A 27,582-nucleotide genomic window follows, 5' to 3' on the forward strand; every position below is an offset into this window, starting at 1 on the left:
TTCAATAATTCATGTCATACAGAAAAAAAAATGTATTAAAGACATCAAGAATTAGTATGTTTCCCAACAATCAAGACAACAAGAATCATTATTAAGTATGTCAAAAATAATGTATCGAGAGCATACTAGCGGAACGTATTAAGTCATAATAGAGTTATTTATTGATTTGGCGTTCAATTTGTAGAACTCTATTTTAATTTATGTATTGATTTTAAATCAAACACAGATTTTTTGAGTCTACTAAGTTGTATTTTATTAACAAAAACACATAAAAAATTATATGGTGACAATTGTTTCGCCTTGTTAGGGCATTATCAAACGAATTGTCACAATATAATTTCTTATGTGTTATTGTTAATAAAATACAACTTAGTAGACTCAAAAAATCTGTGTTTGATTTAAAATTAATACATAATAGTGTTTAAAGGAAACAGTATATTTTTTCATTCATTCATTCATTCAAACCCTTATCCGCACTCCAATGGTGCATAGGGCACTGCATCATATAAACGCGGTGTTATCTTGATCATTAACACATCAGTCCCCCACTTCCGATACCAGTCCAGGGTAATATTTAATAAATATTAGAGCGAAAAAATTTATTTTATTTATTAGATCCCCCCCTTGAGAATCGAACCGGGGACCTCCATTATGGTAGCCAAGCGTGCTGACCATTACACTATGGAGGCGGGCAATATAAAAATACAGTTTAATCCATAATAAATATATTTGTAAGTCTTATAACAACACAGTTGTTGTATCAACCCTAATATATGGAGCTGGCAAAGAAAAACAAAAGTGGGTTGAATTAGTAAACAGACTCTGTCCTAGGGAATTTTGTGTTTTGATAGATGCGCTAGCAATGAAGTTTGGAAAAATCTTACGTATTGGAAAGAAAAATTCAAATTACTTACTTCAAATCTGTACCATTCAGATGAATTCCACTGTGGATTGAGAGACTTCCGACAAATATCAGTCTTATGGGTGACATTTCCTAGCTTTATCTCTACATAAGCATCTGTAGTATCACTACCTTTGTCCATAACAGGCAGATTACGGCCTGCTAACACTTTTACCTTAACTTTTCCAGGCATTTTAAAAACTTATTATAACACAAAAAAAAATTAAACCGAAACAAAAACTTTTACATATTGAAAAATATTCAATTTACTTTCCCCCGGGCAACTAACGAAACGTTGTCATTTTTTATTTACCAATTATTAAGGACACAAATAAAATTGCATAAATTTATGACAATTGTCAGCACATTTCAACTATTGCGACGCATTTTAACGAGTTTTATACAACACGGTAACTGAAACAGCACTGAACAGATTATTGGCAAAAGCATTATAAAACCCAGATGAATACAAAAATAACTTTGAGAAGAACATGTGTTTATATTATTATTTCAGAACACATAAAGCAAGTCACTGAATGAAATATTGTCAAAATGCAAAAAATAATAATACCGAATTGTCATTTTTAAAACTCACGATGTAATTTATGTCAATTCACACGAAATTACTTTAAATAATACACTATTATTTCAACTAAAAACTAGAAAAACAATCAGACGACCGACAGTGGACAGATCAAAAATATTCACTATTCGTGATTAGAGAAAAATGCTGCCAGTTGTCAGGTGAACATATATATTTTTTAAATACCTACTTACCTTTCTATGGCTAAACATTTTCACATAAAAAAGGGTTTATTTATAAAAGATAAATAAGAAACGTTATCCTAAGTGCAGTGAAATCGGGTATCGGGTTATAGTCCCGTGGTCAGTGTCACGGTCAGAGTTTCTCAGTTCGAACCCAATCTACCACAATTTGATACCTATTTCTAATAATGAGCCGCTTAGGCTTAGAGAAATAGTATGAAATTAAAATATTTGTGCACACAATAAAAATACACATATTTTTTTTATTATTTCTCAAATAAATAAATATCAAACATCAACTATACTCAGTATCAGTATACATGTATACTCAGTATCCACATACTCAAAAAGAAAATACTTCACTTTTTAATCAGAATGTAAAATATTTACCAGTACTAATAAATACAGTTTTCCTCAATTTCCCGTAGTATTAAGTACTAAACGGCAAAATATTTTATTTGAAAAACTAAACAAATTTAGTCAAAATTTGTAATATTTGTATTTTTAGCACTTTAAATAACCTAGTAGCAACACTGATGTGTCAAACTGCTATTTCTGTCAAATGTCAGAATGACACTTTCACATCAAGGGTTTTCGGTTTTATAGCATGTTTCGGAACAATTTTGTTACGTTGTCGCCTGCAGATACTTAGACGATACATTTGTAATTTATCTATCACTATTACTTCTTATATAAATAAAAAATACTGAATATGAATTTATCTAACGAATGTGTTCAGAAGAAAACTGAAGGTACTTTCACTTTTTTTTTTTTTATCGACTACTACTGTATACTTTTAATGGGGCAATTAGGAAGCTGTCAAAATATTTCCAAAATGAAGAAAATGTCTACTGCGGAGCCCATGCTTGCCTCTCTTATTAAAACATCTTCGTTTTTATGGTTGTTTTGGCTATGCCACATATTCACCCTTTTGTATGGAAATATTCTTACTGCTCCCCATATGTCCACATCGACAGCATCATAGTATATAATAATAATAATTGTAATTACTGTATATTGTTTTCATCAAAGTATATTTAAGTAATGTTTATATTTTTGGTTCTAGTAAAGCACGATCCAGGGTGGAACGATCCCCCCACTTTCTCTTATACTGCCCAACCTGCCCCTGGTTCAAAGCCGAGATTAGCCCTTAACAAAAGAGTGGCATTTCCTTTACATGGCATAAACACCGGAAACGCCAATCCTACAACTGCTATTAATAACCAGGGAACACCATATTTGCCTCCAACTGCTATGTGCAATCAAGGGCCGCCTTTAATACCCTCAACTACTATGACTTATCAAGGGCCACCATTATTACCTTCAACTGGTATGACCAATCACGGACCACCTTTAATAAACTCCACTACTATGACTAATCAAGGCCCACCTTTATTACCTTCTTATATGGCAACTCCAACATCTGACACTTCATTATTTCCAGTAAATACTGGCAGCTCAGATACAGATTGTAATACAGACAATGTGGAAGCGTCATCTCTTCCTGATTCTTGTAATGTTGATGAAGTGATCAGAATTTTACACAAATTATTAGAAGACAATTCAGAACTGGGAAGCAAAATTACGGATATCAAAAGACGCATAGATGTCATGAAGACTATGTGGCTGAATGGAAAACTTGCAAATAGTATTCAAATCTCGATGTTGAATTTATCAAAAGGTAATATTTTAATTATTTTATTTTATTTGATTACTATAGTAAATTTCGTTTACAAATCAGTTGTTATATTGAGATTTTGAACCAATCTATACACAAATACTTTTTCATATAAAAATGACAGCTTGAAAAGTTTGCTCAGTGCTGCCAACCAGGCAGACTTGAAATTGGCATATATGCTAATGATAGAAATAGACCGTAGCTTGCTTCAAAGAGATTTGGCTTCACATTTTTGCTAAATTAGATTAGATATAAAAATATTTGGACAGCTAGACGCACCAATGAGTCCATTCGCCAGGAACTACGCTTGGATGGCTTGTCTCTGGCCAATATCTGTACCCGACGGATTCTCCAGTTCTTTGGACACGTTGCGCGTGGCAACGAGGATAGCCTGGAACGACTAGTTGTGATCGGTAGCCTGGAGGGAAAGAGAGGGAGAGGAAGATCCCCCACACGATGGACCGATCAAATTAAGGCAGCAGCAGGCACCTCAGTGGTTGGAGCGCTACGTGCAGCGCAGTCAAGGGATAACTGGAGAAGAGTCATTGCTTCTGCAAGGGTCACAACCCTCAGCAATGAGGATTGAGACGGAGAAGAAGAAGAATAAAAATATTTATTAGATATAAAAATATCTATCTCCACAAAAGTGGAGAATACATATTGACATGACAATGAAGTATTGGAAGCAAAACTAGCTCTAATCGGTTAATATTTTTATCCATAGATGTCAGGCTAATGTTTACAAAGTTGTCTGCTGTGTTTTTTTGCAGTTTCACATCTTAAAGTATTTGCTTATATTACATTTATTTTATGTACCTTATATTTACACAACAATATTAGTGAATCAATTGAAAATTATTTATTTCAGCCCTAGAAAATGCAGATACTAAAATGGCAGATGAAATTCACAAATCTTTAATGGTGGATCATATTGGCAGCGTGAGTTCATGGATGGTTGGGATAAAACAGTTAATTTTACACTGTACTGCTAAGAATGATCTTCTCAGCATTGACCAAGAAGACTAAAAGAATATTAATCGTAATAAATGTATATTTTGTTTACATTGTAAGTCCTCTTATACAATCTTAAAATGGTGCTTTATTGAATTTTTTAATTAATATTTGACTTTTATTTAATATTTTTTACTGATGCATTTTATTTAAAAACCTACCAAATTAAAGATATGTATAGATTACAATATTATTTTATAAGTGATAAAAAAAGAGTACATTGGTACACATATTATTTTTCTTATACATTTGTGGCTATTGTGTAAATCCTAAATAGACAGGTTTCTATACATTTTTAATAATTATTTTACTTAGAAAATACCACTGTTTCTTAAAATCTACTGTGACACGTGTTTCGATGCATTCCGCATCATTTTCAAACACCATATGTGAAGCTAATTCTAAATTTTAGAGTTGGGTCCTTGGGACGTTGAAGGTTGAAGAGAGGGTAGTAGCTGTTTCATATTTTTAGATTTTACCACAAAGTGACTGCCGAATCAATTAATGAAATTCTATACATTTCTCTATTATTTCGGTTGGTTGGAAGATACCGATTTTTAGTAATAAGCCTATCGATGTACATTTTATGTACAAGAAGTTAAATAAATAATTTTAACCAAATTGTTTTTTTTCATTCAAAACTATTTGGAACCAAAATTGTCTTGTATTATTTTCAAGCAAAATTTTATAATAAAGATTTTAAGCTTGCCCTTTAAGTCTTCTCGGGGAAGTATTTTAAAAGTTAAGCTTGTAAATTTGATTCATCTTACATTGACAGTCACTTGGTAAAGTACAAAGGTGGGGAGATATGATATTACTATGCGGACTGGTCTCAGAAGATAGAAATCTACACATGCTTTGTGAGAACATGAGTGTTTTTCTTAAAATTACTCACAATGCAGAATTATTATTTATGAGGATTTAATGGCAAATATCACAATCAAACGCCTTTTAAAGGTCGGCATATATACCATCTGCCCTCTATTATCTATTTTACCATGCATAGAATTTATAAGTAATCTTAGTTTTACGTAATAATGCTTGAGGATATTGTGAAAACAGTTGATCATTTATATATTTATTAAAGAATTTTACCAATTTATGGTGTAGATATTTATGAAATCAACCAATAATTTTTAATATAATTTACATTTGAAGCACTAACTTTGTGATTTTCCTTTGTTTTAAAATCACTATAATTATTTTATTATAACTTAATTATAATGTCTCCTGGTTTCGAAGCTACCCGCGTCTTTATCAAGATTAGACAAGAGTATTAATCAGTCTTGATAAAGAAGCGGTTAGCTTCGAAACGGGTAGACATTATAATTAAGTTATAATAAAATATTTATAGTGATTTTAAAACAAAGTTACATTTTAATTATTAAATAATTTTTAACATACTTTATATATATCTTGTAGAGATACATACATCCCAAAATATGTGTATGTGAATGTATATATGTATTCATTAATTTTAAAAGAAAAGATATACTTATGACATACACAAATATGTACCTCAATTCAATACTATGTCCAAGTAAATCTATGTGGCTTGTGTATGAAAATAAGCCAAAATAACAAGGGGTACGCAGAGAGAGAGAATACGACTCCACACCAATCTGTCATTTGCAAACAACTTCGCCTCTTCCACATTCATTCATCTCCTTATAATATACCTGCTGATTATTCCGACTCCTGACCTGACCACTTTAAGTATTTGAAATAATTGATACTGAGGTACCCAAAGGCACCTGAAGCGGAGGGCTGATCATCTTTCCTTCATGTGTTAACCGTCAAGATAACACTTGCCGTTTATATGATGCAGTGCCCTATGCACTGCATCATATAAACTGCATATATCATTTAGGAGTTTTACGTGGTTTCCTCCCAGCAATGAGCAAATGCCGAGAAGTTCCTGTTCGGCCCACACTAGATTATCCCTCCTGTTCCCAACACAGATTCAAATAAAACATATTTAATTAGCTAGAAGAAACAAAAATCCACTAAATGATCTATAAACCTTGTACTTAATAAGCAAGGTAAATAATAAATGCAATTCCCATCTTTAAAAAAAGTGCCCTATGCACCATCGGGTGCGGATAAGGGATTGAAGAAGAAGATGAATATATATTGTGTGTGTGTATATAATAATTATAATAGTTATAATTTGTGTATAATAATTATAAGTGTGCATAATAAAAGTAATGTTGTTGTAATGTATAAATGTTGATTTTGGATGATTCAGTGTGCATTGAATGCAAAGTAAAGTACATAGTGTGGCGTTTCGTTTTTTGTTTGCACAACTGAGTGACATAACGCCAACAGGTATGAGCTAGTATTGCCTCCGTGGCACGCGGACCATAAGCCTATCAATAAATACAAGTCGAGGATACGTCACGAACCTTTCATCCGCGAATTGATTTTTGTCCGTTTACCCCACTTTGGAAGGAAGGCACTGCGCATGCGCCCGCCTTCCTCCAATCCACCAATACGCGTCCGCGTAGCGTGTAGAGTTACATACACACATTCAAAGCCCGCGACCGCCCTATCGTAGCGAGAGTAAACTAGATCACCCCATTTTCTGTTCGACGACGAATTCGTCCGTTGCACGGAATGTCATCGCGCTTTAATCTTGTTAGAAATTCTCAAATTAATAATAATATTTAATTATCCTCGTCCGAAATTGACACAAGAGCATTTGCGAGCCTGATCGCTAGGTTTTGTCGAGTAGGAAAATCACTAGGCGGACCTCTAGCGGCAATTTCCATCGGTTTCCATGGTATTCATTAATAAAGTAGATTGATGTCAGTCGCCTTCCGTGCAGTCTTGCCCGCGCAATCGTGAAAATAAAATAAAAACAATAATACTTGTTACTGTGTAATTTTCCGGACTTCATCTTGTTCATCGAATAATGTAAGTACATATTTTTATTTTATAACGACATCGAGTAATTCTACGTCAACAATTTTATCGTTTTGTCGTTTATTTACATGTTATTTTTATTCTTCTGTGATGTCTTGTATAAAGTGTAAACTATACGCCCTACAAGCACAAAGTGCCAACGTATTAAAAATATACATACTCTTTTTTATAGTTCTTTTTATTATTTCTATCAAATGAAAACTATTATATTTATTGATTTTCAATACGTTACCGGTTGAGTGATAAGTAAGTGGGTGGGTATTAACGAAAATGTGGTACATTTAATTAATTAAGAGATAAAAAAATATTACAACAAAACAAATATCGCTGTTTGAAATACAAGTATCAATTTTATTGATATCTATACAATTAAGAAGTATGTTGAGACAAGAATATTGATGTCTAGCTATTTAGAGACTTTCCGATACGTTATTGGCTGGTTTAAGTGATTGCTTTATACTATCTTTATACAACACACAAAACCTCTATTTTACAGGGTTCTTTGCAGGTAAGATAGTAAGGAAGGTAAAAAAAAAAATACATTACAAACACGGAGACCAATTATTTATTTCTTGAATTCATTTCTCAACTGGCGGGAATCGAACCCGCGACGCCAGTTTCGCAGTCGAGCGTCTACCCAACTAAGCTACGTTGTGTGCTCATTCGATCTACGATTGGCAACCACAAATAATTCTATCCCAATTTTTCACTCTTCGGTCTGATATCAATATAAATCTAGGTGTAAATAACTCCTAAGTGGATCAACTCCGGAATTTGTGAACAAAAATTTGGACACACTCAAAATTATATGCTCAGGACTCAAACCTGGACCTTCTTAATGACTTATGAAGGGTTTTATCTAATGAGCTTATCGTAACTATTCTAACCGCAAAACGCAACGGTTATCTATGTTTTTATCACATTGAAATTTTTAAATTTGAAAACATAATGTCCCGTAATATTTTTTACTTAAAATATTTAAATTTTAATTAAAACTTATGACACTGCGTATAAATAACGAATAAAGTCAGACATGAAATATAATTTAGAATATATTATATTAAATGAATTACAATTTAATTTAACATAATATTATCCTTTAAAAAAAATTATGAGGCGAATGTAATTGGAAAAAGGAGCCGAGGAAGACCGAGAAAAACATGGCACGATCAGGTATGCCAAATACTTGAATGTGGTCAGGTTAGGAGATGCATGAACGTGGAAGAGACGAAGAATGTTTGCAATGACAGAGTGGTGTGGCGTTCTATTCTCTCTGCCTACCTCTGCGGGGAAGCGGCGTGATGGTTAGTTAGTTAGTTAGGTTAGGTTAGGTTAGGGTAACTAACTAAAGTTATATTATCCGTTAATATTATCAGAGTTATATTGAATAAATATTAGACTGAAAAAACTCTTTTGTTTATTTGATCCCCCCCTCTAGCTATCGAACCTGGGACCTCCAGTACGGTAGCCGAGCGTACTACGGTGGCGGACGAAATATCATTACAATAATACCCAACAATAACAAGTTTTTCATCGAATTTTATTTATGTATGACTATCGTTTTGCTGGCAGTATAATATCTTAAGCCAGTGGTTCTTAACCGGTGCTCCGCGAGCTTGTTGCAAATGGTCCGCGAAATTAAATATACTTGGAAAAATTGAAAATTTGACGGTGCTCTATCAATGGTAGTTTCATGGAAGGGATTTGTGAACCTTGGCTTAGCAATTCGAATGAAGAAATGAGAGTAGCTATATCAAATATTAAACCTAATATCGCTGAAATTCGTAAAAACCGACAAGCTCAGGTGTCACATTAAATAATTTTCGCCGCAAAATGTTTCATTGGAGTATTCATGTATTTTTTTAAATTTAATGTAATTTTAGTGTAAGAAAGGAATGTAAGGCTGAACAAGGTATAATTATATGAACAGCTTAGGAAGAGTTCTTTAAGGTTGTATGGATATGTGGAGCAAATGGGTAGCGATGAATGACTAAGAAAATATATGTGGTGAATTTGAGCGGGAAAACAGATCGAGAACGGCCAAAAAAGACTTGGCACGATCAGATCAATCAGAACCCAAAATCTGATGGTGTTAAAAGTCTGCGTAATTGGAGGGCATGTATGACTAGATGTATGGATGTGAAGGAGGCGAAGAGTGTATGTCAGGACAGAAGAGTGTGGCGTTCTCCATCCTTTCTGCCTACCCCTGCGGGGAAACGGCGTGATGGTAGTAGTAGTAGTAGTAGATGTAATTTTTTACTTGTTGTAATAAAATAATCAGTTTTGTTTAAAATAAAAGTTTTCTTTGTATATTTTTTGGATCTGAAGTTTTGGTGTACCGTGAATTTTTCTTATAATATAAAGTGCTCCCTGACTTCAAAAAGGTTCAGAACCACCGTCTTAAACCAAGGGGTATTAATATTTTTTAAAGTCTCCATTTACATAACGGTCTACTTTCATTGTAGATTTATTCACCCTGTTTATTCAAGTATAAGCGTTATCTTTTAACATCCAAGGGAATGTTACAAAATATGCTAATTATTTTATCCCTTGGAAGGGTTAAATACAAATTTCTCAACTCCTAGCGGTTTCCTACTTATAATAGTATAATAAATCTGCTTTAATGTGACGTTAATACTAAATATTTATGATGAATTCAATAGCAATCAGTAGGTATTGCAATCAGTCGCGTCAAAATTACTGTTACATTTTCTTCTCCTTCAAACCCTTATCCGCACCCGATGGTGCATAGGGCACTGCATCATATAAACGTGGTGTTATCTTGATCGTTAAAACTTGAAGGAAAGGTGATCTGCCCTCCGCTTGAGGCACCAGTCCAGGGTAATATTGAATAAAGATAGTCCAGGGTAATAGTGAAAAATCAGTCATATTTATTTAAACCCAGGGAATCGAACCCGGGACCTCCAATACGGTAGCCGAGTATGCTGATTACACTACGGAGGCATTGAATTTTACTAAACGTCATAAAAGTCCAGAATCTTACGAGCGTTTTTAATCACTCAGCTATCTATAAATTTGACTGGAGAGTTATGATAGATCCGTGTATTTCCCATTGTCAGATACCGCATAAAATACTTTTTATTGCGCTCAAAAAAATCCAAACAGCTCTCTGAATGGTCAACGTGTTGTTGTTTTTTATTGATATAGAGCAAACGCGATACCCACTTCGAACAGGGCTTCGTTAAAAGGAACTTCATATAAAAAAAATGCAACATGGTGGATATACTGCTTTTTGATGCCCTTATGGTGTGTCTCTTATCTCAAGTAACTTCAATTTTCAACCGGTCTAAGCTATTTAACGTATTGCTATAACATTCAATAATATCATGAATACTTCATGACAGCTTTAAAAGTATAGATTAACAGTTCGGCTGTCCAAACTCAAAACACAGTAAGGCACTTTTTTTTGTAGGTTTTTTTTTGCATTTTTGGACTAAGTAGATTCTACTCTAAGTCCAAAAATGCAAAAAAACGTACTACAAAAAAAATGTCCCTTACTGTGTTTTAAGTTTGGACAGCCGAGTTATCGCGCACTTTCATCTAATATATTTTTATTTTCCTATCAATTTGAAAGCTTTCAGCATATAATACAGCTTTATCAGTGCTTGAAAATATAATAATATGGATTGTTAATCTAGATAAAAAAATGAATAAAAAGCAAATGAATATTTCTTACGCTTTTTTACGCCTGTATTAAGGCAATAGTGTCAACGTACATATTGTTATTTAACTAAGTAGCTAACCATCACGCCGCTTCTCCGCAGGGGTAGGCAGAGAGAAAAAACTCCACACCAGTTTTCCTTGGTCTTCCTCTGCTTCTATTTCCAACTACATTCGATTCATAAGTTTTTTTTAAAGTTAACGCCTTTCAATTTTTTACTTAATTTAAGTTAATTTTTTGTGTTAATTTAAGTTTATTTAAGTTTTGTTTTCATTTATTGAGAATTTTGAGGACAAAATATAAATTATAAAAGAAAAAAACTTATTTTTTACCACTTGAGTTATGATTATTTTATTTTAACGATTTGTTTAAAAAGCTAAGCTTCTATCTTCGGGTCTTGATATAAACCAAGCGTTTTCCTTTTACCATTCTATCATGTGTTACAAAGTGAATGCCGAGACAATAAATAAAATATATTTTACAAAAAAAAATAACTTTAAGACCATTTTTATTTAAAAACTGTTAATTTCCAATCATCAAACTATGCTTAGAGAAGCTTTGTATGTATGTCCCTACAATAACAATCAACAGCAACACACACACACACACACACACACACACACACACACACACACACACACACACACACACACACACACACACACACACACACACACACACACACATCTTCTTACACACTTCCCACAGCACATTTTCTCTCATAAATACGTGTTCATTTGCTAGATCTACACTAAATATTTTGTACTAATCTTTATGTTTCTGTGGTTAACTATAATTGGCTTGTTTAATGTAGTATATCTTTTAATGTTTTGTTTTACATATGTTGCTGTACTCAAATAAAAAAAAATTAAAAATTAAAATATTAAACAAAAACATACGGATAGTAATTTTACATAAGTATGTCGCTGTTATTAACTCAAATAAAAAATAAAGATTAATAAAAATAAATAAATAAAAATAACAATTTAAAAAAAACATGCGAATGGTAATCTTACAACACGGCATACATACGATTTTTGAAAATGAATGGTTAATAATGGGTAGAATGATGAACGTATAAAATATGTACAACATAAAGACGGCCAGTGCCAACTTCTTCCGTTCGTATAAAAATAATTGATGGTTCATCTCTGTTAGGACACCTTTAGGTGAAATATAAAACTGTCATGTGACTACCAACGTACACATTCTTCTGTAAATCTCATTTGCAGATACGAGATTGAGTCAGAATAGGATGGAAATATCCCTTGAATGTCGGTAAAATGTCTTCTATTTTTTTCCATTAAATTTCACAAGCAATTTAAATTTCCATTTCACCATGGAGGGTATAATTCCACTTCCTTTCCGACAGTATTATAGGTCTGAAATTCCTTTGTGAATGGCCTCGAGAAAGTAAGGCCGTATCCGTGATTAAAGCTCTTTTAGACTTGGCATAGTGTAAATCTGAATAGAGAATTTAATATCCCTGATATTTTACGACGCATTTAATATTTATGTCTGGAGTGGATACCATTTGCCAAATCTGTTGTACCTACATACTGCTATAAAATATTTGATGTTTCGGTTACAATATGCCACCGTTGATGTATAAAATAAATACAGTATTACGCATCGTAAAACTAACGTCAGCTGGTTTGAGACGGTCATATATTTTTCAGGATTTTCAGGGGTTAAGTGCACGCGCTTTAGGTAATATTTCTTGAAAGTAATTTCAGGACCTTGAAGTCTGTCGGTTCCTGAAGAATTATGATACTCGTAAGTTATTTTCAGGCCATTATTCCGTATTTTAATATACTGAATATTGGGTTTGTTTCATATAAATTTTACATATAAATTTTAAACCTCGTTTATTTTATATAAAATGTATCTTTAACGCAACGTAGTCGATTGTAAAACGTTCATTTATTTAAATATAACAAGGGACTCAAAATAATAGGATATGTATCGGAGTTTTCATCCTTTTTTATCGGTTTTATCCACATTTTATTTGTAAAAGATCTTTATCGACAATGCACTTTTCTTTTACTTCAATATAACATATTTAAAATCGGTTTTTAATAATAATCCAAAATATAAAAAAGTACGCAAAACACCATCAATAGCCCAAATATTTTCAATGGTTCAGAATCTTCTTTTTAATGGCTTTTCATTTTTCAGTGTTCTAGCCATTCAGAAGCTGTTACAGTATTATCTCTATTTACAGTGCATTATTTATTTTAGCTTTGTAATCCTTCTATTAGTATACCCTTCATTATTCCAAAACGGTAGGCGTGTAAAATGTACATAATTATCATTTTTAATTTAAGTATAACTTGGTAAATATCTACCACTATTTTTAAAAATTTATTGTGACACGTATTTCGATGCATTCCGCATCATTTTCAAACACCGTATGATGCGGAATGCATCGAAACACGTGTCACAATAGATTCTAAGAAAAAGTGGTATTTACCAAGTAAAACGTAAAATAAAAATGGATGGATACTACCATATACTGATTACAGAATCAAGTAATGAAATAATATTATAATCATTATATTAGCTGAACAAAATAAAACTATAAGCCTCGAAATGAAAAACTTCGATTTAATTAATAGAATTTATTTTTTATGAAAAAAGTAATTTTAAAAAAGACTACGGGAAGGCAGTTTTGTCCACAAGTGTGTTACACCATAAAATGTGTTATTACTGACATAAACATCGATTAAATGTTATGGATAGTCGAAAAACAACATAAGTATGGACCATTGATTACTTCACAAAAACAAGTATGTACCTAACACATTGTACATGTAACTTTATAAGCACGGTGTCTAAATAAAATGAATTGTTCACTGACCCATTCTACAGTTAGCTATCTCGACGCTTAAATTACTAAAAAAAGTCTTATTACAAAAATATTTTTTTAGATATTACTAGTCAAAAAAATCATAGGAGGCGCCAAGGAGACGAAGACCGGCATTGTGTATTTTTCATTCCAATGATTTTAAGTTAAAAAATTTAATTTGATATTGAAATAATGAAAATGCAGACTATAATAATAATAATATAATAAAACCCTTATCCGCACCCCAATGGTGCATAGGGCACTGTGTCATATAAACGCAGTGTTATCTTGATCGTTTTACACATGAAGGAAGGGTGATCAGCCCTCCGCTTCAGGTACCAGTCCATGGTAATATTAAATAAATATTACAGTGAAAAAATCACTTATTTTATATTTATTTTACCCCCCTTGGGAATCGAACCCGGGTCCTCCAGAACGGTAGCCGAGCGTGCTGACCATTACACTACGGAGGCGGAAATGCAGACTATACTTACTTTAATTCAGCTGTCTCTGACGTGGTAAAACCAGCTGGGATTCTCGTTTACGATTTGAAAATTGGCGGGATTGTATTCCGTATCCGTATACTGAGTTTTTTTTCAGTTTTGTCGAAAATATATTTCTTCCTAGACGGCTTTTTATTCCCGAAAATGTAGATTTTTACTCATTTGTCCCTCTTCATTCTTACATCTTACTGAATACATGGATGTTCACAAACATACTCATTATATTCCTGCTTGAATAAGCAGACAACTGACTCAAATGGTAATCTATTTTGACCTAGAAAAAATGTTTACCGAGACCATTTTGCTTTATGTATTATATTTACCCCGAAAAGACGGCGATAGACAATACATTATTTTTGTATAATATTATTTGACCTTTCCTTTCGTAACACGTGCGTAGTTTATATAACGACTTCCTCTTATGATTCAAGTGCTTTGTTCTGTCCCTCAAAAGCTGTTTCTTAGAATGTACATATCGCTCACTCCTTTCAAGAACGTCATAAATCAAAAATCGACAAATTTCAGTTGTGCTTGTTTTCGGAATGCCCAGAAAATGTACTACATCCCAGCAAAAGCGGCATATTTTTAACTTAATACTTACCCGCTACAGGGCAGAAAATGTTGTTTTTGCATTTTGAAGAAAAGGTATTGTTTAATTATTTTTTTTAAATATACTAAATAGTTTTTAAATGCAGAAAAAACCTTCAAGTTTTACCTAAAAAGATCTGTTGCACAGTAAAAAGTTCAATAAGTTGTTTGATAATACATTGTATTATATTTTTAAACTTTTAAAACGTTCTCCTGAAAAATCAAGTTTTTGATTTATGACGTTCTTGAAACGAATAAGCGATGTGCAATGCGCGACTTGTCATCGCACAATTCAATTTACCAATATCTGTCATATTGCGTAATATATTCTGGGATGCATTATGAATTTTAATAAAAGTAATGTGCAACGTTAACGCTACCAATACGGACAGTACACCCACCCACCCACATTTATAATTGTGACAAGTTAACACTGCTATCTCGAGTAATTCAAAAATATATGGCAATTTAAGAATAAGTGGAAATTAAAATATTGCGAAAAAGGTCGATTTACGACATAACGAAGCAGAAGATCGAATGTATTTCATAGATTTTTTGTTGCAATTGATTCGTCTGTGAAGAAACATCTTCCGAAAGCAACTGTTTTCAATGGAGTTTCGAAGAGAACCCAAAACGATTAGTTGGACGCAATTTCACATGTTTGTTATGAAACTTTTCAGTACAAATTTGAAGCAGACCTATTTTAAATATGAACTACCATTTTTTAAGTGAAATACACTGTCAGCAATTTCAGCCTCTGAACATCTTTGGTATCACTGTCCCCTCTTGGTTATATTCTCAATAGAAAGCCCCACTGCCATTGCTTTAAAGAACAGCTTTATAGACTTCTCGAAATCTAGTCAACAGCATTTTTTTAAAATATTTTCCGTTGGCAAATAATCCAGTGTCTGATATAATTAGTATTAATTAAATTTACAAATACTTCGAATTATCTTCTGCCAATACCCTTAAAAATCTGTTGAAGTACTCACTTGAAATATAATACCTAGAATCATTCAACATTTCAAGCAAATACTTTGGGACTGTGCGTATCATAATTAAAATTGAATAAATATTTTTTTGTAATTGGTATGTGATTGCCATTTATTTGAAATGCGATATTACGTATTTTTTTTTATAACTATCGAGCTTGGAAAAAATTCCTTTTAAATTTTAGTATGAACAATATGATTCAATAATTTTTTTAACTTTCTTGGCTTGTATTTGGTGGGCCATCAACCAATTTATACTATAGTTGTACCATTAAATATGTTTAGTTTTTTTTTAAGCTTTTCCTTCGCAACTCAGTGAAAAAAAACGGCATCTTTGTTTCCATAAAAGCGATCAACCGTAAATCGGAAAGTTACATAACGTCTGAGAACGTTAAAGGAGAAGTACGTTTACGTGATACGATCGCAAACTCAACGACCTAGATTTCTCTAGTAAAATTATTCAGCCATCGGAATGTTGCTTTTCCATGCACGGCTATTAGAGCTTTTGTAGGGGAGAAAAGCGAAGGATAAAAGTTCGATAAAATAATAGGCCGTTGAAATTTGTAGTTTCTGGATCCGTATCCGTATCCATGATTTTCATGTCTTTAATTCCATTAACCTAAGCATTAAGAATTATGTATTACGTTCTGATAGATAAATGCTAGATGTTCGAATGGTGATGTAAGGAAAGAATGCAAGGCTGAGTGAGATATACATTATCGATAAAATTAAGAAAGGTGTCTTGAGATGGTTTGGATTTGTGAATCGAATGAGTGAAGAAACAATAGTAAATCAAATTTAATAAGGTGAATGTGGTTGGTAATGTAGAGAGGAAGACCGAGGAAAACTCGGCATAATCAATTATGTCAAATACTTGAAAGCGGTCAGATCAGGAGTCGGAATAATCGGCGGGTATGTATGAGGAGAGGCATGAACGTGGAAGAGACGAAGAATGTTTGCAAAGACAGAGTGGTGTGGCGTTCAATACTCTCTGCCTACCCCTGCGGGGAATTTACTCTTAAGTTTTCCAGCTTGTTGATCAAACTGTGAAGCTCCTTGCTGCAAAACATCTGAAATTACATTATTCAAATTATAACCAGCTGGAAATTATATATGGTAAGTATATAATACCAGTGTTTCTTTATTTCTTCTGTAGTAAAAAACTTCACAAAATTTGGAAATGTATATATGTATATATATATATATATATATATATATATATATATATATATATATATATATATATAATATATATATATATATATATATATATATATATATATATATATATATATATATATATATATATATATATATATATATATATTTATATATATATATATATATATATATATATATATGTATATATATATATATATATATATATATATATATATATATATATATATATATATATATATTTATATATATATATATATATATATATATATATATGTATATATATATATATATATATATATATACATATATATATATATATATATATATATATATATATATATATATATATATATATATATATATATATATATATATATATATAAATATATATATTTATATATATTTATATATATATATATATATATATATATATATATATATATATATATATATATATATATATATATATATATATATATATATATATATATATATATATATATATATATATATATATATATATATATATATAAATATATATATATATATATATATATATATATATATATATATATATATATATATATATATATATATATATATATATATATATACTTCTTATAAGCTTTTTGCATTTTGGCATTTTGACTGTTTTACAAATAAAAAAGTCAGCGTTTGTATGTTTGTGTCCGCAAAACTCGAAAAATAGACGATGAATTGACTTTTTTTTTACAAAAAATTTATATATATATATATATATATATATATATATATATATATATATATATATATATATATATATATATATATATATATATATATATATATACTTCTTATAAGCTTTGTTATGGCATTTTGACTTGTGACATTAAAAAAAAACATAGTTTTACTAATAAAAAAGTCAGCGTTTGTATGTTTGTGTCCGCAAAACTCGAAAAATAGACGATGAATTGACTTTTTTTTTACAAAACTTTGAGGCCCTTTGTTGTTGAATCAGATAAATGAATTTGGCCTTTAGAAGTGAAAAGGTTCCGTACCCCTGTTCCAGATATTCTCCGCGTAGACTGTGTCCCTGGACAAAGATAAGCGAACTATTTATTTGTACCTTCTCGCTAGGTATACCGCCACTTAAACTGATAAATATTCGTCCAAAATTATACCTTATACTGTTTGTTATTTATATAAACGTGTGCTTCATCACGGCTGTCCAAATTTAAAACACAGTAAGGGACATTTTTTTGTAGTACGTTTTTTTTTGCATTTTTGGACCAAGTAGAGTCTACTTAATCCATAAATGCAAAAAAAACGTACTACAAAAAATGTCCCTTACTGTGTCATTCACAGATACTTTTTCGTGAAGGTGATTCGGTCTATCGATGGGAATACGTTATAAGGAATGAGTAATACGAATGAAAATGGAAGAGGGTAGAAAAAGTTTGAGAGGATTGTCTATAAATAAAGCACTCGAATGTGGAATTGGTAATAATTCATCGATTCTCTCTACGAACAACTGCGCCTTGTTTCAAATCTTTTTAGCGAACTTTTTCATGTGGAAAAAGACAATAAAAAATTGAATCTATAAAAAATGGGTACTCTTAGACTTATCAACAACGAGTGAGATTTTTTCTTCTATTATTATTTACAATGTATTATTATTTATAGTTCTACGCTAAATATTAGAAATCAACACTCAATTTTTATTTTATTTTGCACTAAACAGCGATTTAGTGGTACTGTGGAACCACTCCCAAGTTTTTGAACCAGGATATACGTCTTCTTACTTTGCTTCGATTACATTCGATTTATCTTTTTCGTATTATTTTGTATTTCTCTCACCGCATACAATATGTAGTAAAAGTGTTCTAGGTTTCGTTTTAAAGTACCTATAACACCGCATTTTGAATGCTTCAATCTCTTCTTTTGGGGAGAGTTTCGAATAGTGAGAGTTCAGATTTTGACGCTATATAGCGTCTAGTGCTTCTTCTAATAAAGAAGAAGCACTAAAATGCAGTGATGGGATTCAATATTTTTAAGAACCGGTTCGCCCTGTAGGTACTACCCCTACCCCCCTCCATATAAAAAAGTTTTTACATTTATTCATTTATTTGTTTTTTATTCTGCACATAAACAGAACATTCACATAACAACACTGAGAATGCACCAATTATATTCTACATCTTTGAGTCTTCTTGCTTACTTTTAATGTATACGCCTTGAATATATTGTTTGTTATGTATGTATTAATTTTTTTTTATTAAATTGAAAAATTGAAATTGAAAATTGAAATTTTGAATAAAATTCAAAATATCTTAAATAATGAAGAAATAATTATTTGGGTTATTTTTCACAATCCGATGTGCGCAGTACTATTCTCCCTCAAGGGGAGATGTAATATATTTTGTTCATTAAAAAACTTTTACCCGGTAAATACTCACTGTTCGGTAATAATTTGGTGGCAATATCTGGTATTTACCAAGTAAGATTTGAATAAGACATAAGAAATTTCGCTTGGTTCGTCTCAGAGAAAAAAATCGAATAAAAAAATGTATCGAACGCACGAAGTGGGCGTTTTGTTTCCAATTACTCCAGCACTTGTGTGGGTTTCTGTATATAAACGTCTTTTGACATTTACGTCAAATTTATACCGATGACATTTTGTTCCAACACTGCTGAGTAATTATACAGTTTTCTTGACTCCCACGATGTAATATGTATGCATATAAGAATGCACGAAAAGGCATTATCTAGGAATCTTCAAAGGTTTCAAAAACAGAGAGGAATTCGCTCACTCCTTTCAAGAACGTCATTAATCAAAAAACTTAATTTTTCAGGAGAACGTTTTTTAAGTTTAAAAATATAAAACAATGTATTAAAAATAAATATCAAGCCACTTATTGAACTTTTTACTGTGCAACAGATCTTTTTAGGTGAAGCCTGAAGGTTTTTTCTCCATTTGAAAAATATTTAGTATATTTAAAAAAATAATTAAACGATACCTTTTCTTCAAAATGCAAAAACAACACTTTCTGCCCTGTAGCGGGAACATATTAAGTTAAAAATATTCCTCTTTTGTTGGTATATAGTACATTTTCTGGGCATTCCGAAAATATGCACAACTGAAAATTGTCGATTTTTGATTTATGACGTTCTTGAAAGAAGTGAGCGAATTGAGAAAAATTTTAATTAAACTTCTTGGTAAAAACCATTGTTTTTTTTAAATCGGTCAAACAACGTATCATACTGTTCGATAATGATGTTGAATGCATCGAGATACAAATGTGTAACAATAGATTTTAATGAATAGAAATTGACGAAAAAATATAACTGCTCAATATTTTTCTCCTTTGTAAAAAATTAAGATTTTCAAGTTCAACTTAAAACGAATACTCTCGTGTAACTTCAATTGCAAAAGCAGCAATTTGTTATTATGTTCCTTCATCATTCTATTTTTATTTTCATTGGCATAGACTTTTATGAAATGTGACAAACCCAGAAAATTGTGATTTGGACACACTCAAAATATTGTGAAACACTGTCCACATCACTGTTCGTACTATATATTATTATAAAGAGACATATCACTCACTCCTTTCAACAACGTCATATATAAAAAAAAGATTTTTTAGGAGATCGTTTTTAAAGTTTGGAAATATAATGAAACGTATTAAAAATAAATATCTAGCCACTAATTGAACTTTTTACTGTGCAGCAAATCATTTTAGGTAAAACCTGAAAGGTTTTTACTTCATTTGAAATTTTTTTTTGTTATAAAAAAAAAAAAAATATATACTTAATACATTTTTTTCAAAACGCAAAAACATTTTCTGCCCTGTAGCAGATAAATATTAAGTTTAAAATATGCCTCTTTTGCTGGGATATAGTACATTTTCTGGGCATTCCCAAAAACATGCACAACTGAAAATTGACATTTTTTATGTATGACGTTGTTGAAAGGAGTGAGCGATATGTTTAATTCGTAAGTATCAGGTGACTTAAGGGTAGTCAGGGGTCCAATAAATAATGTATACACAATCCCATATATCAGTCCTCTGCAACCTTTTCTCACCTACGACACACTAAAATTCGACACCATAAAATTTCTCACCTACGACACCGTATATGGCATATCGTAGTAATAAAGGAGAAAGTGACCAAGTGCATTTTATACAAAAACGTGAGCATTGACTATTTGGTATCTTACTAGCTTAATATTGCCCTGAAAAAAAATTCAAACGATTTTTAACTTGGAAGTATAATATATTGACTTGTTGAAAATAACTAACTGCTTTTATTTTCTTGCTAAGCAAAAGTGACTTAAATGGCCCTCCTGAACATTTTACGTTTTGTTACTTGGTTACTTTCTGTACAACTACGTTATATGGTACATACTTTTAGAACCACTTTTTTACTTAGAGGCATGTATTTTATAAAGATATTTTATAAATGTTTGCACCATATGTATAATATACAGAGACATATCGCCCACTCCTTTCAAGAACGTCATAAATCAAAATTCTTGATTTTTCAGGAGAACGATTTTAAAGTTTAAAAATATAACACAATGTATTAAAAATAAATATCAAGCCACTTATTGAACTTTTTACTGTGCAACAGATCTTTTTAGGTAAAACCTGAAGGTTTTTTCTACATTTGAAAAATATTTAATTTATTTATAAAAATTATTAAACAATACATTTTCTTCAAAATGCAAAAACAACATTTTCTGCCCTGTAGCAGGTAAATATTAAGTTAAAAATATGCCTCTTTTGCTGGGATATAGTACATTTTCTGAACATTCCGAAAACATGCACAAGTGAAAATTGACGATTTTTGATTTATGACGTTCTTGAAAGGAGTGAGCGATATGTATAACTCTTACGTATATAGTAGCTTAGGGTGGTAAGGACTCCAATAATGAGGAAACAGGATATGATAGGGAGAGAAATCTCTAGAGAAATTATTACGAGATATATTTCAGGGCTCCTGATGAAATTGTCTGTTTTAATACGTCTGTAATAGGATTGGGTAACTCGGAAGTACTTTAATCAATCTCAAAAAAGGTAATAATGTTGCTTTTATTTGTCATCCTTGGGAATAATTAAAAATTTCTTCATTTAATTTATTGATTTATGGTGCTATTGATCAATTGATTTTATAAGAAATTAAGTTTAAAATTTACATTGTTTCCTCACAGTAGGTAAAAACATCGTATTTTTGTCAAACGTATATTGAATGTTTTAAATATATTTTTCATCGTTTTTAATAATATGAAAAATTGCCTTGGATTATAAAAAAAGGAAACCTATTTTTGTTATAAAAAAACATTAGTAAAAAATTAGAAATTCTCACAAATTTCGTTTTGCTTTGTTTGAATTGCCAAGAAATTAAATTATTTCAAAATTTTGGATATAAAAATCAAAACACTAAAATTGCAAAAGTAGAGATTGTTGAAAAAAAACCAAAAAAGTAGGTGCAGGCGCGTTTCGATTTCAATTTCATTTTTGATGAAAAATTTTAAATGATTTTATGTTAAAACCTATTATGGTTTTTTCGATCTTAGAACGTCCACTAAATTTAAAATGGATAATTTTTAAGAAAACATTTTAACACATCGCTCACTCCTTTCAAGAACTCATAAATCAAAAATCGTCATTTTTCAGTTGTGCATGTTTTCAGAATGCCCAGAAAATTTACTATATCCCAGCAAAAGAGGCATATTTTTAACTTAATATTTACCCGCTATAGGGCAGAAAGTATTGTTTTTGCATTTTGAAGAAAAAGTATTGTTTAATAATTTTTTTCAATTTTCTAAATATTTTTAAAATGGAGAAAAAACCTTTAGGTTTTACCTAAAAGATCTGTTGCACAGTAAAAAGTTCAATAAGTTGCTTGATATTTATTTTTAATACATTGTATTATATTTTTTTACTTTAAAAACGTTCCTCTGAAAAGTCAAGTTTTTTGATTTATGACGTTCTTGAACGGAGTGAGAAACATGTAATTTTAGCACACATAAAATAGTAAAAAAATCTTAACATTAGCGGTTTAAAAAAGGAGTATAAATTTGTAGCAGTAACAAAAATACAGAAAAATATCAAAGAAAACCAATGTGAAAAGAGAATTTGAAAGCTAGTAAGTAGGTTTATTGTTATTTTTCAAAGCATATAATAATTTTTATCCTTCCTCCTTTTTTATGAAAGTCTAGAGAATTCAATTGTTGGAATACGTAAAACCTTTCAGTTGCATTGGCAATTTTATATTGAAAGAGAAGCCAACGCTCGACTCGCAACTATGAGATTTCTTTCATCTCTAAAACCCACAGTAATGCCATTTTAGTACAATATGGTAATGGTACTTTGTATTTAACATCATGTATTCAACTACAGTGCCCTTTTATTAATTCCTGGAAACTGGGAATATGTATACGAGGATTTTTTTATTTGTAACAAAGGTTGTTTTTCTGGAATCCAATATAAATTTCACCCCACGCGTAGATTTTCTTTTGAAATATTTACTTCATTCTTTAGGTAATATACGGTTAATGGAAAATTTTCCTGATTTGTTTATTTTTTTAACTTCTTGTATAGAATAAATTAGAGTAAATTTCTTAGATTGCCAACCCCGTATATAATTTATTTTTAGAATATTATGCCGTCGTGCGTCAATATTGCAAAGACTACAGAGGAACTTCTTTTTTAGAAATCTTTGTCAAGTATAAAAAATAAAATATCGTAATTTATGTCATTTTGTATGCGTCAATATTTAATTAAAAAAATACTGTTTTGTTTACATAAAATATAATAATAGTATTTGGTTTTCATCTTTCTCAAATTAAATTATGTATTTTATTATTAATACAATAAAAGTCTTATTAGCCCTTCTTCCTTCGTAAATTTTGGTCTTCCATATAACCGTATAAAAAAAATATAACAGCATTTTAAAAATGAGGTAAATATATTTCTGGATTGTTTTATTTTCTATATGAACTACATTCGGTGTGTTGGAGTTTTTAAATAGAAAAATCATTGAGACAATATTGACAATATTTTTAGTGTTTAAATGTTTGTGTATGTAACACACACACACACACACACATACACACACACACACACACACACACACACACACACACACACACACACACACACACACACACACACACACACACACACACACACACACACACACACACACACACACACACACACACACACACACACACACACACACACACACACACACACACACACACACATATATATATATATATATATATAAATATATATATATATATATATATATATATATATATATATATATATATATATATATAAATCAAATAAATGTTGGACGTCAACAGATATAAATATTCTCTTACATCTTTAAAAATAATACATTTCCTGCCCGTTTTAAACAACTTAAGAAGTCTTTGTGAAAATTGTTTACGAAAAAACAAATTATGTAAATATCAAATAAACAACAGTCAACAAGCGGGAATGTAATTTAAGACTCGTCTCATATTACGTGTAAAACGAGCTGTGTTGACATTTATTAAAGCTTCTATCAACACTTGTTTTTTGTCACTCCTAAAGCTCTAAAGCTCCAATAATGGAGAAATGTCACGGAAACTTTTCATGCTTTCAATACAAAAAGAATTTTCTTACATATATATTGTTTAAAAATAAATCCATTTTTTAGTATTGAGTAACTGTAATTTCGTTCTTATTTAAGAACTAACTTCTCACTTTAACTAGGTACTTACATAAAATTATTAATTAGCATACGCAATTATTTAATATGGCAACACCGATCATATTTATTTATTTATGATTATTTTGAAGTAAAATGCAGCGTGTTTTGAACCGACATATAGTGCGACTACTTCCATTCAGTAATGTCGACTAGTAGAGATCTTCAACGGGTCCCTTATTTCCCGGATTTTACTCTACAAAAAGAGCATATGAAGTAGACTATTTTTGTCACTGTAAACAATATGGTAAAAATGTAGAGGCGGCATGGAAAAATGAGTTTAATTTTCATATAAATTATTTTATTAATGTGCATGTATAAATTTATTGTATTTATAATAACACTCTTTCATTATTAATTCACGCAAAAAATAAATTGAACAATCCACTTGACAGTACTACGAAAAAGAAAATAAAGACCGTAAAACGTTTTACCATATTTCAAACCGCTTTTAAATCTAAAATAATTTGGACAGCTTATCCCGACGGAATAACACGGTAATTTACTTTTCGGGTTTTCTGGAAAAAAGCTCTAAATTCAAAGCTCTTTCCCGTATCCTAGGAACCAAGTACGGGATTATACGATATAAGCAAACAAATCGTGACCCGAATATTTGTAAGAAAATTTCACGGTGTGGTTTTTAAAAGCTTTAAGATTTATTGCTCAGATTTATTCTCCGGTAAAAACCGAAGCTTATAGCTTATCCTACTCAATAATTTGTCATATAAAGTATTATTTTTCTTAAGATTAATGTAAAATTAAACCTTTAGTTTATGAACTGTTCTGATTAATTAAAAATTAGTAATGCTGAATTAATTACGATGTATTATTTTTTGTATTTTTTTTATGTATCTCATGAAAGATGAAGGAGAATATGGAAGTCTGGGTATTTGCGGGGCTGACGACCATCATAGGCTGGTTTAAGTGATCCCTTTACACACGTGTAACATTCACCAATCCTACCCAGCCAATCCTAGACAGCCACACTACTCAAATTCTTGGAAGCTCTATATATATGAACCAATTTTGAAACATTGTTCTTGAATAACTAGAACTTCACTAGAGACATCTGGTTGGTGAGATGATAATAAGCCTTTTATTGAGCAGAAACTCTTTTACTGTAGTGTGTGAGGTTCGAATTCTGGATTATAATCACACACATGAGAAACGCCAGAAAATATCTTTTTCAAGTATTTGGACACACTCAAAAAGTTGTAATTACGATGTCTGTTCTTGTGATTCACGTAAAGTGAAAACTTGGAAATTCGATATTTCCAGTATTGGGATTCAATCATCTTTCATATCTCACCTTAACTAAACCTCCTCTGACAAAGTTGTGCATAAATTAATTTGTAAATTAATTGCAAAAATTTGTAAGTGTGTTATATTGTCTTAGAATAACTCGCTAATCAAAATATTATTGGCCAATGATACAATCTTATCGACTGTAGACTCCACAGTTAATTTATTGATTCGGAATTCATTTTGTGGAATGACATGTTGATTTTTTTTTTAATTAAACACTTGAATATACCACTTAATGAGTTTTATTTATATATACTACTAGTTTCAGAAGCTAAACTTCCATCGTCAGATCTGATTTATATCGTAAACCTACACATACTGATTTAGTCATCCCAGATGATTCTATTCATCCCATTTCGCATAAAATGGCCAGTTTCCATTCATTATTAAATACAGTAATTAATATCCCTCTCGGTAATTCAAATTATAATCGTGAATTAAACACAATTTAACTAACTGCAAAACAGTTTTAAAAAATAACTATTTAACTAAAAAATACATATATTCAGTTTCTAAAAATGATTAAATTAAAAATAAATCTTAGCGGAATATTTTATACACAGGTTCAATAACTAAAAATATTTCGAAAATCTTACCCTCCTTAATCTTAATTAGTATGCATTAATATTTGTATTAATCAAACATATTCTTTGTTTGCCCAATAAATGACCAAATGCCAAATTTCTTTAAATCTCTGGCCCCGCTTATTCCCCTCCCTACAGATATCCATCTCATCCTGGCGAGCAGGAACCCAAATTTGTACAGACTGTTAGTTGTTTTTCTGAAATTAAATAAAATAAATTTATAGTTTATCTTTATAATTCTTAGTCTATCATATTTTATAATTAAGAATTCAATTAACTTGACATTGGCAAATGCATTGCATTACATGTGCAACGCCATTCCATATAAAAAAAAATATGTGTAGGTTTACGATATATTTCAGACCTGACGATGGAAGTTTAGCTTCCAAAATTAGTAGTAAACATAAATGAAACTCATTAAGTGGTATATTCATGTGTTTAATTTTTTTTATTAATCCACAGGTATTGTTTCAAAATAACATTCCACAATACTTTTTTGCCAATTTTTTTTCCAAGCAAAAGTGAAGGTCCTCTTGGTAACTCCTTCCTAAGCCGCATAACTTCCGGCTTGCAAGTGAATGTCGTGAAAAAGGCCCTTTCTCTGCTGTTACTCGCTATGCGAAATGTTGCTCTTTAAGAGAGCAATTTTTTTACATTTTTGCTCGTTGTGCGAATTACTCGTTATGAGAGGTGCTCGTTATGAAAGGTTTCACTGTATATTAATTGTTAATGTTAATAAAAAATTACTAGACGCTAGCTTAAACACTGTTATAGGGTAAAAAAAACATGAAAGTATAAGAAAATAAAAAAGCAAGTGTACTTCTTTTTTTTAATAATATTTCTTTGTTTAAGAAAATAATATAGAGATA

General features: G+C 30.8%; 3 protein-coding genes across 4 annotated transcripts in view; 2 read left to right on the forward strand and 1 right to left on the reverse strand.

Moving 5' to 3' along the window:
• LOC148308204 (C2 domain-containing protein 5) overlaps positions 1-1,620 on the reverse strand; it is a 32,341-nt gene extending 30,721 nt beyond the window's left edge. The window contains exon 1 of one of the 2 annotated variants that reach the window (XM_088262102.1): positions 915-1,620. In XM_088262102.1, coding sequence (XP_088118228.1) covers positions 915-1,094 — 180 coding nt within the window. In that variant the 5' untranslated portion in view covers positions 1,095-1,620. The remainder of the gene's footprint in view (positions 1-914) is intronic. The other variant, XM_088262101.1, reaches the window with a different exon arrangement.
• Positions 1,621-2,201: 581 nt separating this feature from the next.
• Positions 2,202-4,976, forward strand: LOC148308205 (steroid receptor RNA activator 1). The gene is made up of 3 exons (XM_088262089.1): positions 2,202-2,418; positions 2,733-3,347; positions 4,213-4,976. The coding sequence occupies exons 1-3, from the start codon at positions 2,379-2,381 to the stop codon at positions 4,368-4,370; spliced, it is 813 nt and encodes a 270-aa protein (XP_088118215.1). The 5' UTR covers positions 2,202-2,378; the 3' UTR covers positions 4,371-4,976.
• Positions 4,977-6,879: 1,903 nt separating this feature from the next.
• LOC148308206 (neuronal synaptobrevin-like) overlaps positions 6,880-27,582 on the forward strand; it is a 28,180-nt gene continuing 7,477 nt past the window's right edge. Inside the window, exon 1 of the mRNA XM_088262150.1 lies at positions 6,880-7,271. Within this exon, the coding sequence (XP_088118276.1) occupies positions 7,270-7,271 (2 nt within the window). The 5' untranslated portion in view covers positions 6,880-7,269. The remainder of the gene's footprint in view (positions 7,272-27,582) is intronic.

This window comes from Brachycentrus maculatus, unplaced genomic scaffold (assembly GCF_059751285.1).
Source record: "Brachycentrus maculatus isolate JH-2025_06_01 unplaced genomic scaffold, ASM5975128v1 h1tg000173l, whole genome shotgun sequence".
Classification (NCBI taxonomy): Eukaryota; Metazoa; Arthropoda; class Insecta; order Trichoptera; family Brachycentridae; genus Brachycentrus; species Brachycentrus maculatus.

Excerpts from the sequence above, each read along its gene's own strand:
- LOC148308205 (XM_088262089.1), top strand. The coding sequence starts at position 2,379 with ATGAATTTATCTAACGAATGTGTTCAGAAGAAAACTGAAG. Across the intron at positions 2,419-2,732 it reads TGTTCAGAAGAAAACTGAAG|TAAAGCACGATCCAGGGTGG; the intron begins GTACTTTCACTT and ends TTTTGGTTCTAG. Across the intron at positions 3,348-4,212 it reads GATGTTGAATTTATCAAAAG|CCCTAGAAAATGCAGATACT; the intron begins GTAATATTTTAA and ends TATTTATTTCAG.